At 35.2% G+C, this 12807-nt stretch overlaps 1 protein-coding gene across 3 annotated transcripts in view; it reads left to right on the top strand.

Moving 5' to 3' along the window:
- MBOAT1 (membrane bound O-acyltransferase domain containing 1) overlaps positions 1-12807 on the top strand; it is a 144107-nt gene that overhangs the window by 96331 nt on the left and 34969 nt on the right. For all 3 annotated transcript variants that reach the window (XM_069092490.1, XM_069092489.1, XM_069092488.1), the window contains one exon: positions 650-704. In XM_069092490.1, the coding sequence (XP_068948591.1) occupies positions 650-704 (55 nt within the window). The remainder of the gene's footprint in view (positions 1-649; positions 705-12807) is intronic.

Below are 12807 nucleotides of genomic sequence, written 5' to 3'. Positions count from 1 at the left end.
TGTGGGTTCTGTAGCTCCAAAGTTTGTTCAGAGTCCCCTTTTACATGGATTGGGGAAGGTGGAAGCCAGAGCTGCTCGGAGGTCCTGCTTCTACTCTGCCATCTTGACTCTGCCTCCCAAGAAGCGATATTTTAAAGCAATGTCCAAGACAGGTCTCATATTGCTGGTGATCTTCAAACTAGCCTAGTTTACTTAATTTTGAGGAAGGAAGAACAATTGTATTGATCCATAGCAATTTATGGCTCAAAAAATTGGGCCAGGGTCATGGATCCTGAGGAACTACCATACAAGCAGTGGTAATGGGGGTTCCATCATATTTTTGACTCATGTCTGAACAGTTATATCTATCTGGATTTCATCCTACAGGGTTCAGAGCCAGGGGGTTTCTTCTATGTATTTTGGTTGGGGAAAACAGCAATCTCAGCCCTCTGTGGGTTGTTGGAGCAAACTGGGGTATGTTCAGTTTTCTTAGGTCAGAGAGAGAACTAGTCTGGGAGATGAAATGTCCCTGAATTTTATTAACTAGCATATATTCTAAAGAGTCAGCCTTCAGTCTTCTATGGTAGTATCATAAAAGGAAACATTCATCTAGGAAGGCAGACTGTGACAGCTTCAATCATCTCATCTTTATAATATCTTTTCTTTCTAGGATTGGGCCGAAAAACTGAGGACCTCACTCCTGAGCAACTTCGACTTGCTATAAAGTAAGTTTCTTATTCTCCTGAGCGTGATCAAGTCTCTGATATACATATATGCAAGTGTATGTATATATGTGTGTGTGTGTGTGTGTGTGTGTGTATGTACTAACTGCTGTGTATCTATGTGCAACTAATCTTTCTCATTCATAAAAATAGCCATAATAGGGGCAAGTAGGTGGCACAGTGAATAGAGCACCAGCTCTGGAGTCAGGAGGACCTGAGTTCAAATATGGCCTCAGATACTTGACACACTTACTAGCTGTGTGACCTTGGGTAAGTCACTCAACCCAATTGCCTTGCCTTCCTCCCTCAAAAAAATAGCCATAATGTTCCCTGTAGTACCTAGATCACAATGCTGTTGAGGATCAAATGAGATAATACAGAGTATCCCAAAAGTTTTAATGCAGTTTTGTACTTTTCTAGTTTAAAGCTATGTTTAAGAAGTGGGGGACAGGGAGTGTATGGAACTGTACACCTTAAATATTTATAGCACTTACTCTTTTTACATGTGTAAAGTACGTTTTCATATAAACATCATGATTATAACCATCCTCAGTAGTTCGGAATTGGAATTGAAGTTCTGGAAACCCATTCTTTAGATAAATGTCATCTAAAGTAGGTGTCAGAGAATTCTTGCAAAGGCAAGGCCCACCTTGGCATAATGGGATGAGGAATTCTATTTTGTGTGGCCCCATATTTTTGTGAATAGCAGCCACTCTGATGAAGTTGGGAAAAGATTTTACTAAGCCCTTTCAGAGTTGGTAGGATAGAATGCATTCATAGAGCATAAAAGTAGCTGTTGAATTTCTGTGTGTATTTAAGTTGGAAGAGAAGATCAAGCTGGAAACAAAAGACAAAAGTGAGTAATGATGACTTTTTTTTTCCAAGTCTAAGCTACTATTCTTAACTTTCAACAAGCCATAGGTAGGAATGGCTAATAAATATTACTTACCTGCTGCTGTTCTATCATACATTATACAAGCTTGTATTTAGACAAAGGAAGTTGTGTTATTTTCTCTAATATAACTGGAAACAGTGAGCAAAAACCTAATTATTTGGGTGTTGGTGGCAATATTTAAATGGCTTCAACTGGATCCATTAGCATTGAGGAGTTTTGGACTAGCTTTGAAACCATGAATTATCCTCAAGTAAAAAGTTCTCCAGAATTGTTAGGAGGCAGGGAGGAAATAAGAGGGTCATCAGATTCAGCACAGAGATTGAATGGAGGCTTCTTCTTTTGGATAAAATGCAGCTCTTTTCTACTACAATGCCTGTACTGAACACTACAGTCTTGTCAAGAGAGTCCTGAACTACTTGTATTCTACTTGTATTAACTGCAATAATTAAATGCAACTTTGGCAAGCCATACAATTCTGCATTTTGCTTTCTTTGTCAAATGGTGAAAATATGATTAGTTCTTCTCAGACTTACAGGGATATTACAAAGATATATGAAAAATTATTTGAGAAAATGTTTATAGTTCTTTGGGATAAAGGCCTCTGTGAGCATAGTTTTATTATTATCCTTTCTCTTTTATGTTTACTTTCTAACAAGGTTTTAAATGCTTCCACATATTAGCCTTTGAATTGAACATGCATATTAGTAAAAACAGATTCTGGTTTTAGGAAATAATTTTCCCAAGTCACTAATACTAGAAGTTGCTAGCATTTAGGTAGCACTTTTGAGTTTTGCAATGTATTTTACACACATTGTCTTATTTGATCCTAATGATATTTTGGTGATATAGGTGCTCTTCTTACCTTTATTTTACATATGGGGAAACAGGCTCAGTGGGCTCAAGGGAATTGCTTAAGGTCATGTAAATAGCAAGTGTAAGGTAGGATTCAAACTCATGTCTTTCAGACTTTGAGTCTAGAACTCTATCTAATATACCATGATGTCACATTAATAACTGTCCCTATTAATTAAACCCTCAAAATAATTTTCTCTGCATTTATATTCAACCATAACTGAAAAAATAAACCAACTAGCTTCTGAGGCATTTTAAATTGAAAGATCTTGTTGGGCCAAACTGGTTTCATTATTAAGACACTGCATTTTTCTTTTCTCTGAGTTGAGTCTTATACTGCACATACATAATTAGTTCAAGCAATTCAAGAAGTATCTTTGAATTTGTACTATGTATCAAGAACTGAGATCATATAATATGGAGAGACAAAAGAAATACAAGGAGAGAATTAAAATTTATTTAAAGCACTAGGCAAATACTGAAATATTCAGATTATTTGAAATATATGAAACTTTTTAGCATACTTTAAAAATTTGAAATCTTTTGTTATCTGAGAAGCATATGACCCAGCCATGAGAACACTAAACTGAGTTAGGAAATCTAGGTTCTAGTCTCAAGAGTTCTCACTAATTAGCCAAATTTAAAAACATCATTCTAGGGGAGAGGACAGAGCCAAGATGACAAGAGTAAAGACAGAGACTTGCTTGGGCTCTCCGAAGGCTCCCCCTGAACAATGTTAAAATAATACTTCAACATAAATTCTGGAATGGCAGAACCAACAAAAGGATGGGGCAAAACTATTTTCCAGTCCAAGAAAAACTTACCAGGTTGTAAGGAAAAGTCTGTCTCAGTGTGTTGAGAGTGGAACACAGTCCAGCATAGACTGTTCTAGCACAGGTCATGCTCAGCAAGTCAGCAGCAGGCCAGGATTCCAAAAGTAAGGGGGTTGGACAACTGGTTAGAAGGAAATTACAGGGGATCCTTTGATGGCACCAGGAGCAAATCTCTGTTGCATTGTCCATTTGTGGGTCAGGGTCATAGTCCCAGGGCAAGAAGGAGTATTAGCAGCAGTGGAGGCCCTGAACAGTACCAGGGTAGAAAAGAGCACTTGTGGTCATTCATAGACCAGAGTACAGGCCAGGAGAGCAGTGATCACGACTCTACTTAGATCACATCACCTTGGAAGAACTGAAAACTTACAGAAATCCCAAAACTAGCTCAGAAAACAGCAGCCCCCAAAACCTGAAGCTTGGGACAGTGTCCCTTCCACCCCTGGAGAAGAGCCCAACTTTAATATAAAGTTAAAAGTCAAGAAATAGGCTAGAAGGGGCGGCCAGGTGGCTCAGCAAGTAAGAGCACCGGCCCCAGTGTTGGGATGACCTGGGGATCGAATCTGGGCTCAGATATTTAGCACCACACCCAGAAATAACTGGCTGTGTAACCTTGAGCAAGTTACTTAACCCAAATTGCTTTAAAAAAAAGAAATAGGCTAGAAAAATAAGCAAAGAACAAAAAAAGGACCTGCCTATAGAAAGTTACTATGACAGTGAAAATCAACACAAAAACCCAGAAGACAATGAAATCAAAACAGATACATGCAAACCCTCAAAGAAAAATGGAAATTTGTCTCAGGCCTTCAAAGAGCTCAAAAAGGATTTTAAAACTCAAATAAGAGAGGTAGAAGAATAATTGGGGGAAAAATAAGGATGATGCAAGAAAATAATGAAAAAAGAGTCAACAGCTTGGTAAAGGAGGAACAAAAAGTACTGAAGAAAATAACACCTCAAAAAATAGGCCAAATAGTAAAAGAGGCACAAAACTCCACTGAAGAGATCTCCTTAAAAAGCATAATTGACCAAATGGAAAAAGTTGTACAAAAATTCACTGAAGAAAAGAACTCCATAAAAAGTAGAGTTGACCAAGTGGAAAAGGAAGGACAAAACTTGGAAGAAAATAATTCCTTAAAAATTTAAACTTGGGCAAGTGGAGGCAATGACTCCATGAGACATCAAGAAAGAATAAAACAAAATCAAAAAAAGCAAAAATAGAATAAAACGTGAAATTTCTCATTGGAAAAATAACTGACCTAGAAAATAGATCCAGGAGGATAATTTAAGAATTATTGGACTACAATTTGGAAGTACTCCCAAAGGACAAACTGTGCATTCCCTTTGATCCAGCAATATCACTACTAGGTCTGTATCCCAAAGAGATCATAAAAAAGGGAAAAGGACCTACATGTACAAAAATATTTATATCAACTCTTTTTGTGGTAGCAAAGAATTGGGAATTGAGGGAATGCCCATCAACTGGAAAATGACTGTGCAAGTTATGGCATATGACTGTAATGAAATACTATTGTACTAAAAGAAATGATGAGCAGACGAATTTCAGAAAAACCTGAAAAGACTTATGTGTACTGATGCTGAGTGAAGTGAGCAACACCAGGAGAATATTGTACATAGTAACAGCAACATTGTGCAATGATCAACTATGATAGACTTAGCTTCTCTCAGCAATAAGTGATCTAAGACAATTCCAAAAGGATCGTGATGGAAAATAACATCTGGAGAAAGTACTATGGAATATGAATATAGATCAAAACATACTGTTTTCACTTTTTTTGTGTGTGGCTTTTACATTTTGTTCTGTTTCTTCTTTCACAACACAATTAACTTGTAAATGTTTCCATGATTGTACATGTATAACCTACATCAGATTGCTTGTCATCTTGGGGAGGAGGGAGGGAAGGAAGGGAAAAAGAATAAAAAAGCTGAAACAAATCTTATAAAAATGAATGTTGAAAACTATTTTTAATGTAATTGAAAAAAAGTAAAATGCTATTTACAAAAAAGAAAAAGAAAAATGACCCTATATAAGGTTATAAAAATTATGCCAGTGTTACACAATACATATCAAAATTGATTTTCTGGGAGAATCCTTCTGTAAAATATTCCTTCATATAATAAATATAGTATAAACATGGGGAAAAATAAAATATAACTTAATTTTTTTAAATGATTAGGAAGTAGATTTCAGAAAAACCTGAAAAGACTTACATGAATTTATGCTGAGTGAAGTAAGTAGAACCAGGAGAACATTGTACACAGCAAGGTAACAATAACACTGTGTGATGATAAATAATGATCAACTTAGTTCTTTTCAGCAATACAAAGATCCAAGACAATTCCAAAAGACTCATGATGGAAAATGCTATCCACATCCAGAGAAAGAGCTATGGAGTATGAATGCAGATAGAATCATATTATTTTCACTTTTTTTTTTTTTTTGCTTTTTGGTTTTTGTGGATTTTCCCTTTTGTTCTGTTTCTTCTTTCCCAACATGACTAATGTGGATATAGGTTTCCATGGTTACACATGTTGTAACCTATATCATAATACTTGCTATCTTGGGGAAGAAGGGAAGAAAGGAGAGAGGGAGGAAGGTGGGAGAAAAATTGGGATCTCAAAATCTTTAAAAATGAATGTTGAAAACTATCTTTACATGTAATGGAAAAAATAAAATATTATTTACCTAAAAAAGAAAAAAAATAATTATTGGACTATCTGAAAGCCATGGACAAAGAAGAGCTTGGATATCATATTTCAAAAAATTATCAAGGAAAGCTGCCCTGATATCCTAGAACCAGAAATTGAAAGAGTCCACTGATCATCTCCTGAAAGATCCTAAAATGAAAACTCCAAGGAATATTTTAGCCAAATTCTGGAGTCCCCAGACTGCAAGCAGCCAGAAAGCAACAATACAAATATCATGAAGCCACCATTATGATTACACAATATTTAGCAGCTTCTACATTAAAGGACTGGAGGGCTTAGAATATGATATTTCAAAAGACAAAGGAGCTAAGATTACAAAGAAGAATAACCTGTCCAGCAGAACTAAGTGTAATCCTTCAGGGGGAAAAATGGATATTTAATGAAATAGGGAACTTAAAAGCATTCCTGTGAAAAGACCAGAGTTGAACAAAAATTTTGATCTTCAAATACAAGACTCAAGGGAAGCATAAAAAGGTAAGCAGGAAAGAGAAAACATAAGAAATTCAGTAAGGTTAAACTATGTATTCCTACATGGAAAGGTGATACTTGTAACTTTTAAGAACTTTGTTGCTATTAGGATAATTAGAGGGAGTATAAATAGAAAGAGGGTGTGAAGTGTGAGTTGACTATGATGATATCTAAGAAAGCAAAATTAAGGAGTGAGAAAGAGGATTGCTTTGGGAGAAGAGGGAAGGGAGAGTTATGCCTACATAAATCATCAGCATTTCTATATGTTACCAACAAAGCCCAGCAGCAAGAGATAGGAAGAGAAATTCCATTTAAAATAACTGTAGACAATATAAAATAACTAAGTAACACAAGTACAAAACACTTTTCCCACAAATAAAGTAAGATATAAACAGTTGGAAAAAATATTAATTGCTCATGGGTAGACCAAGCCAATCTAGTAAAAATGATAGTTCTACCTAAATTAATTTACTTAGTGTGATCCCAATGAAACTACAAAACATGATTTTGTAGAGCTAGAAAAAAATAATTACAGAATTTATCTGGAAAAGCAAAAGGTTAGTGATATCAAGGGAATCAAAGAAAAAAATGTGAAGGAAGGTAGTATTCTAAGATCTCAAACAATATATCATGAAGTGGTAATCATCAAAACAAACTGGTACTAGCTAAGAAATAGAGTGTGGTGGATCAGTAGAATTGATTAGGTACACAATATACAGTAGTCAATAACCAGAGTATTCTAGTGTTTGATAAATTTAAATTTTGGGACAAGAATACACTATAGAATAACATCTCACACTACATACCAAGATAAGGGCAAAATGGGTACCTTATTTAGTCATAAAGTGTAATACCATAAGCAAATTAGGAGAGCATGGAATATTTTACCTGTCAAATCTACGAAGAAGGGAAGAATTTATGACCAAGCAGGAGACAGAGACCATTATGAAATGTAAAATAGATAATCTTGATCATATTAAATTTAAAATGTTTTCCACAAACAAAACTGTTGCAGCTAAGATTAGAAGGAAAATGGAAAAGTGGGGGAATTTTTTATAGCAAGTGTCTCAGATAAAGGCCTCATTTCTCAAATAATCAAATTTTAAGAGTGTAAGTCATTCCCCAATTGATAAATGGTAAAAGGATATGATCAGACAGTTTTCAGATCAAGAAATCAAAGCTATCTATAGTCACATGAAAAAATTCTCAGAATCACTATTAATTAGAGAAATGCAAATTAAAACTGTAATGTACCACCTCACCCCTATTAGATTGGCTAATATAGAAGAAAAGGAAAATGATAAATGTTGGAGGGGATGTGGAAGAATTGGAACACTAGTACACTGTTTTTGGAGTTGTATAATGATCCAGCCATTCTGGAGAGCAATTTAGAATTATTCCCAAAAGGCCATGAAACTGTACATACCCTTTGATCCAGCAATACCACTACTAGATCTGTTTCTGAAAGAGATCAAAAGAAAAGGAAAAGGGCTTATTTGTAAATAATAATAATTTAACATAGCGGCTCTTTTTGTGGTAGTAAAGAATTGTATATCTGTCCGTTGGGAGATTGCTGAACAAATTGTGATGTATGATTGTGACATGTTATTTCTGTGCTATTAGAAATGATGAGCAGGATAGTTTCAGAAAATCCTGAAAAGAATTACATGAAATGATGTAAAGTGAAGTGAGTGAAACCAGAAGAACATTGTACACAGTAACAGCAATGTTGCCTGATGATCAACTGTGAATGACTTATCTATTCTCAGTAATACCATGATACAAGAAAATTCCAAAGAACTCATAATGAAATATGCTATCCACCTCCAGAGAAAGAACTGATGGAGTCTAAATGCGGATTGAAGCATACTTTTCTTTTCTTTGTTTTTCTTTCTTTTGATCTGTTTTCTTTCACAGCATGATTAATGTGGAAATATATTTTTCATGACTGCATATGCATAACTTATATCAAATTGTTTGCCTTTTCAGTGAGATGAGAAGGCAGATGGGTGGGAGAGAATTTGGAGCTCAAAATTTTTAAAAATGAGTGTTAAAAATTTTTACGTGTAATGGGAAAAAATATCATTTTTAATTAAAAAAAGAAGTCATTCTTGACCTTGCTTCACTTTGCTTTAAAGAAGTGCTAGAGTAGATGAGTCAAGTTTTCTTTCACTTCTGTTGACTTTGTGCTTCCATGTATAAGTTGTTTAGACCATAAAATTAACATTGCAGCATTAAATTTAAAAGCATTGTGTTTTAGACTGTAATTGTGAATTTACACATTTTAATTTTATAAATATTTTAAGTTTTCATTTCCAGTCAAACTACAAGTTTCTGACTTGTAAGGAATTGAGCATATTTTAGGTTCTACCAACTTATGAGAAATAAATACAAACTTGAAGGCAGAAAGAAACCATCAATGTAACAGTAAATAAATAAATAAAAGAAACACATTACGTTTTGTGTCCTCCAGTTTGAAATAGATACAGAAAGGATTCATTTTTAGAAAAGGAAGTGAGTTTTTTTTTATTGCTAGAAGGAAGTTTAATCAGTTTTATTTCCAGAGTCATGACTATCGGCAGTCTTTAATGCTTCAATTTCATTATCATGACTCTCATTGAGATAGGCCTTTTCAGCTGTTCATATCCTAGCTTATTTCTTGATTTGGGGCATGTATTTCTATCCACAGAGCCATTAAAAACAATGGCTATAAAAATTGTGAGATCTGAAGCAAGCAAAAAGTAAGAATCCAAGCCTGGTTTGTACAAAGACCCTGAAATCTTGTTGCGTCGGATATATACTTGACAGAATCCCAGATCTCATTCCTGGGGAAGAGGTGTGGATGTGTACTGTAGTCTCCCATATCTGATACTGCTTTTCCAACCCTAGTTGTAGGAATACTGTTACTTTCCAATATCTAGTCAAATGCAGTAGCAGAACTTCACTTATATTCCAGCCTTTGAATCATGAATCCAAATGATTTGTTGTAGTAATAGTTGTTTGACATCAACATTCTTGCCTTTTCTTAACAGTCTCTTACTTTATATTCTTCCATGCTTATAAGAGCAAGTGTTTCGTAAGGAGTGCCTATATGGGTCATTTCAACTCAGTAAACATTTATTAAGTACCTGTATTGGGCTCAGTCCCAGACATAAAAGACAAAAACTGAGGCAGCCTCTGTTTTAAAGGAGTTTAGATTCTATGTTTTCTGATTCTGATACAGTAATGGTAGAAAAATTCGCTTTATCATTTTTAGAGTGTTGTGTAGTTAAATGCAGAAGACATACTTACTAAATAGAATGAAACTTTCACATTAAGGTTCTCACTATCACTGTTCCTTAAATAGCATCTTTGTTTCTTAATAAAGTCTCTAGGGATATTTGTTATCACTTTGCCCCTTGAGTTTTAATACAGGGTTTTTCTGTTTTTGCATTCTTTTCTTCTTGTTTCCTGAAGATAACATCCACAGAGTGAGTATCTTTTTTATATTTTATTATATCCTTTGCTCTTTTACAGAGTGTCAAGCGTGATATTGTCATTGATGAACAAGTTTGGGCTGTGGTATGCCCATCTTATTGCAGAAATATGTGGATATTTATCCATTATGATATTGTGTTACTTTAATATTACTTTCATTGTCATTCAGTGAAGTAAAAAATTTTAATCTGTCTCTATCACTTTTCTGTAGTAATTTATATTACACAGATGGATAGATAGGTACAAATAATATGCTATACAGTAATTTTTCCTTTCAGGCTTCTCTAAAAAAGCTGATTGAGATGTTATCACGAAGTTTAAAATTCACCCCACATATTTTGTATCTATCTGCAAGTATTATATACATTGGACTTTAGTGATATCAATGGTCACCCATATTCTGACTCTAAAAAACAAATTACTCATACTTGGCAAGCAGTGTGTTAATCTGAGTGATTTTGATTCAATTTGGTTCAGTTCAGTAAGTATTTAGAAACTTCATGTAATTAGGCATTTTCTATTATTTTCAATGGCATTCCAGAAGAATATTGTTTTCTCAGAAGAAACTAGATACATTTTTTCTTAATCTTCAGGCTCATGCTCACTTAAAATGAATCCATCGATAACAGCTTGCCTAAGGTTACCTGCAATCTTTCACTGCTTGGTTACCTGTAGAAGTTGACTGGGCAACTTTTTGTGATGATTCTGGTGTGTCTGATACCATCAACAGAACAAGAATTTTGGGATCAAGAATGCTACAGAGAGTCAACTGTACTTTTTTCTTTGTAGTCTTCCCTCACTTTCATGAAGAATTTTTAAATGTCTGCAGGATGCCTCCTACGTATAAGAATGCATTTGGAACTTCATATTTTGTTTGACAGAATGAACAGCTCCTATTTTATTTTTTCTCTCAGAATAACTTGCTGCATAGAAATACTTCCATGTGTTAGAAACAGGCTTGTTACTTCCCTCAGAGGGAAAAAAGGAAAAGGGAGGAAAAGGAAAGATAAATGTTGAGTGGTTAGCTTGCTTGTAAACAGTGAGCTGCACCATATAGCAATTTGGCAGTGGCCTCCCTTCAGTAAACAGCTTTGATGAGCATGTAGATTTTATTTATTTTAACTTAAAACATATTTATGTGTCACTGTATGCAAAATGTTGTGCCAGGTACAATGGTTGCAAGAATGGGAGTGCCAAAGTTGCATAACTAATTTGCCACAAAATATTGGATTTCCAGGAAACCATCTATGATTTACACAGGTTATAAAAGTAAATTTCTCCACTGACATCTTACTCTGAAGCCTCTTCATCTCATAGCCATTTCCTGGGTTCTTGAAGGCTCTACCTGAGAAAGGATTGCAAGTTTTGTTAAGTCCTGTAGCAAGTTAGAAGTGCCTATTATGAGAGGAAAACTCTAGCTCAGTGCGAGAGCCACGAGGGGAGAAATTGTTGGCCACAGTACCAACTTTGCATCAACTATTCAAAGATGAGGGGATTGTTATTTTGCATTGGGGGAGGGAATACTCACATGGATGAAATCAGATTTTTTTAGGAGTTTTCAAGTAGGAAAATTATTATTGAAGCTAAAGTATAGATTAATATTCTGAATTAGAATAAATTTTAACTACAGTGCAAATGGCATGATCCAAACAGTATTTTGGGAAGAATGATAATTGCATACAGGATGGATGGAGGGTGTGGGGGAGGAGAACTGTAGGTGAGCATATGTATGGAGAACACATGCTTCTTGCTCATCAACTCCAGCAAATTACATCATGAATGGAGGATAGACCAGAAGATGTGAGGATTCTTAGTTTCAGTAACTTCTGTAGAATGCTAATTGATAAGTAGATATCCATAAAGATTGGGACATGATCTTTTTTTGACTGATATACACATTAATCCATAAAAACAAAACATGAAGAACAGAATTATCCAATCACCCTGTTTAGTGGAGGAATGATGCATGAAATCCCATTGCAGGCTCAAATGACAAATGGGGAAATTCTGATAGTCAGGGGTGACATAAGCAGTCTGTTAATTGCAAAAGACCTGCGGCAAGGGTGAGCCTTGTAGTAAGTATAACAGATATACTTAACTGCCCATAAGTCCATAAGTGGCCAATTGACAGACTGAGAACTTAATGAGACAAATTAATGGTCTGGCTAATCGAATGAGGATGAAAGCAGTAATAAAATCCATATAAATAATAGCAAATTCAAAAATACATTATAACAACCAGCAGGTGAGGTGTTTGAGGCTCTGGATTAGAATGGTGAAATTAATAAATGTTTTACCATGGAATAATTAAACTCCCAAGTCTGATGGAGTCAGGGCTGGTGGTAGGAAAGGCAGAAGCAATGTGCCTAAAACAAGAACTTGTCCTACATACTTCCTTACGCCCCCCCCCCCCCATCCTTCTCCTTTAGTGAAGAGTACCTATGTTCACTCTTTCTCTACATCTTTTAAGGGATGGGTCAATTAAAAGGGTCCAGGACGTAGAAAAAGGTTAAGGACTCCTGCCTTAGGAGTAGCATTAAGTAAAATTTGAGATTCCAGTTCCAGAAGCTTGTTCTTTAGTTGAATGGCGTTCAGAGTAGGTGGCAGAGATCTTGGAGGTAGCAATAATGTTCTTCTTATCTAGGAGCTGCCCAGCTAGGCATCAGAAGAGGAAGAATTTTATCTTTTATGCGTCTGTATTCTCTTGGACAGCTAGATGTACCTGAGAATAGCCCAGCTGACATTCATTGTTATGCTAATGAAGCATGCAAATGGTTATGAAAAGGTTTTTAACCAAAATTTCCCATTGGAGAAAAGTTACTATGAATTACTTGGATAATTTTCAGAGAAAGAGAAC

The sequence above is a fragment of the Petaurus breviceps genome, unplaced genomic scaffold, assembly GCF_028583685.1.
Source record: "Petaurus breviceps papuanus isolate PSGF00001 unplaced genomic scaffold, PetGlider_PUasm1.0 190, whole genome shotgun sequence".
Classification (NCBI taxonomy): domain Eukaryota; kingdom Metazoa; phylum Chordata; class Mammalia; order Diprotodontia; family Petauridae; genus Petaurus; species Petaurus breviceps.
The sequence above is the reverse complement of the archived record's forward strand: the minus strand, read 5'-3'. Positions and strand labels throughout refer to the sequence as shown.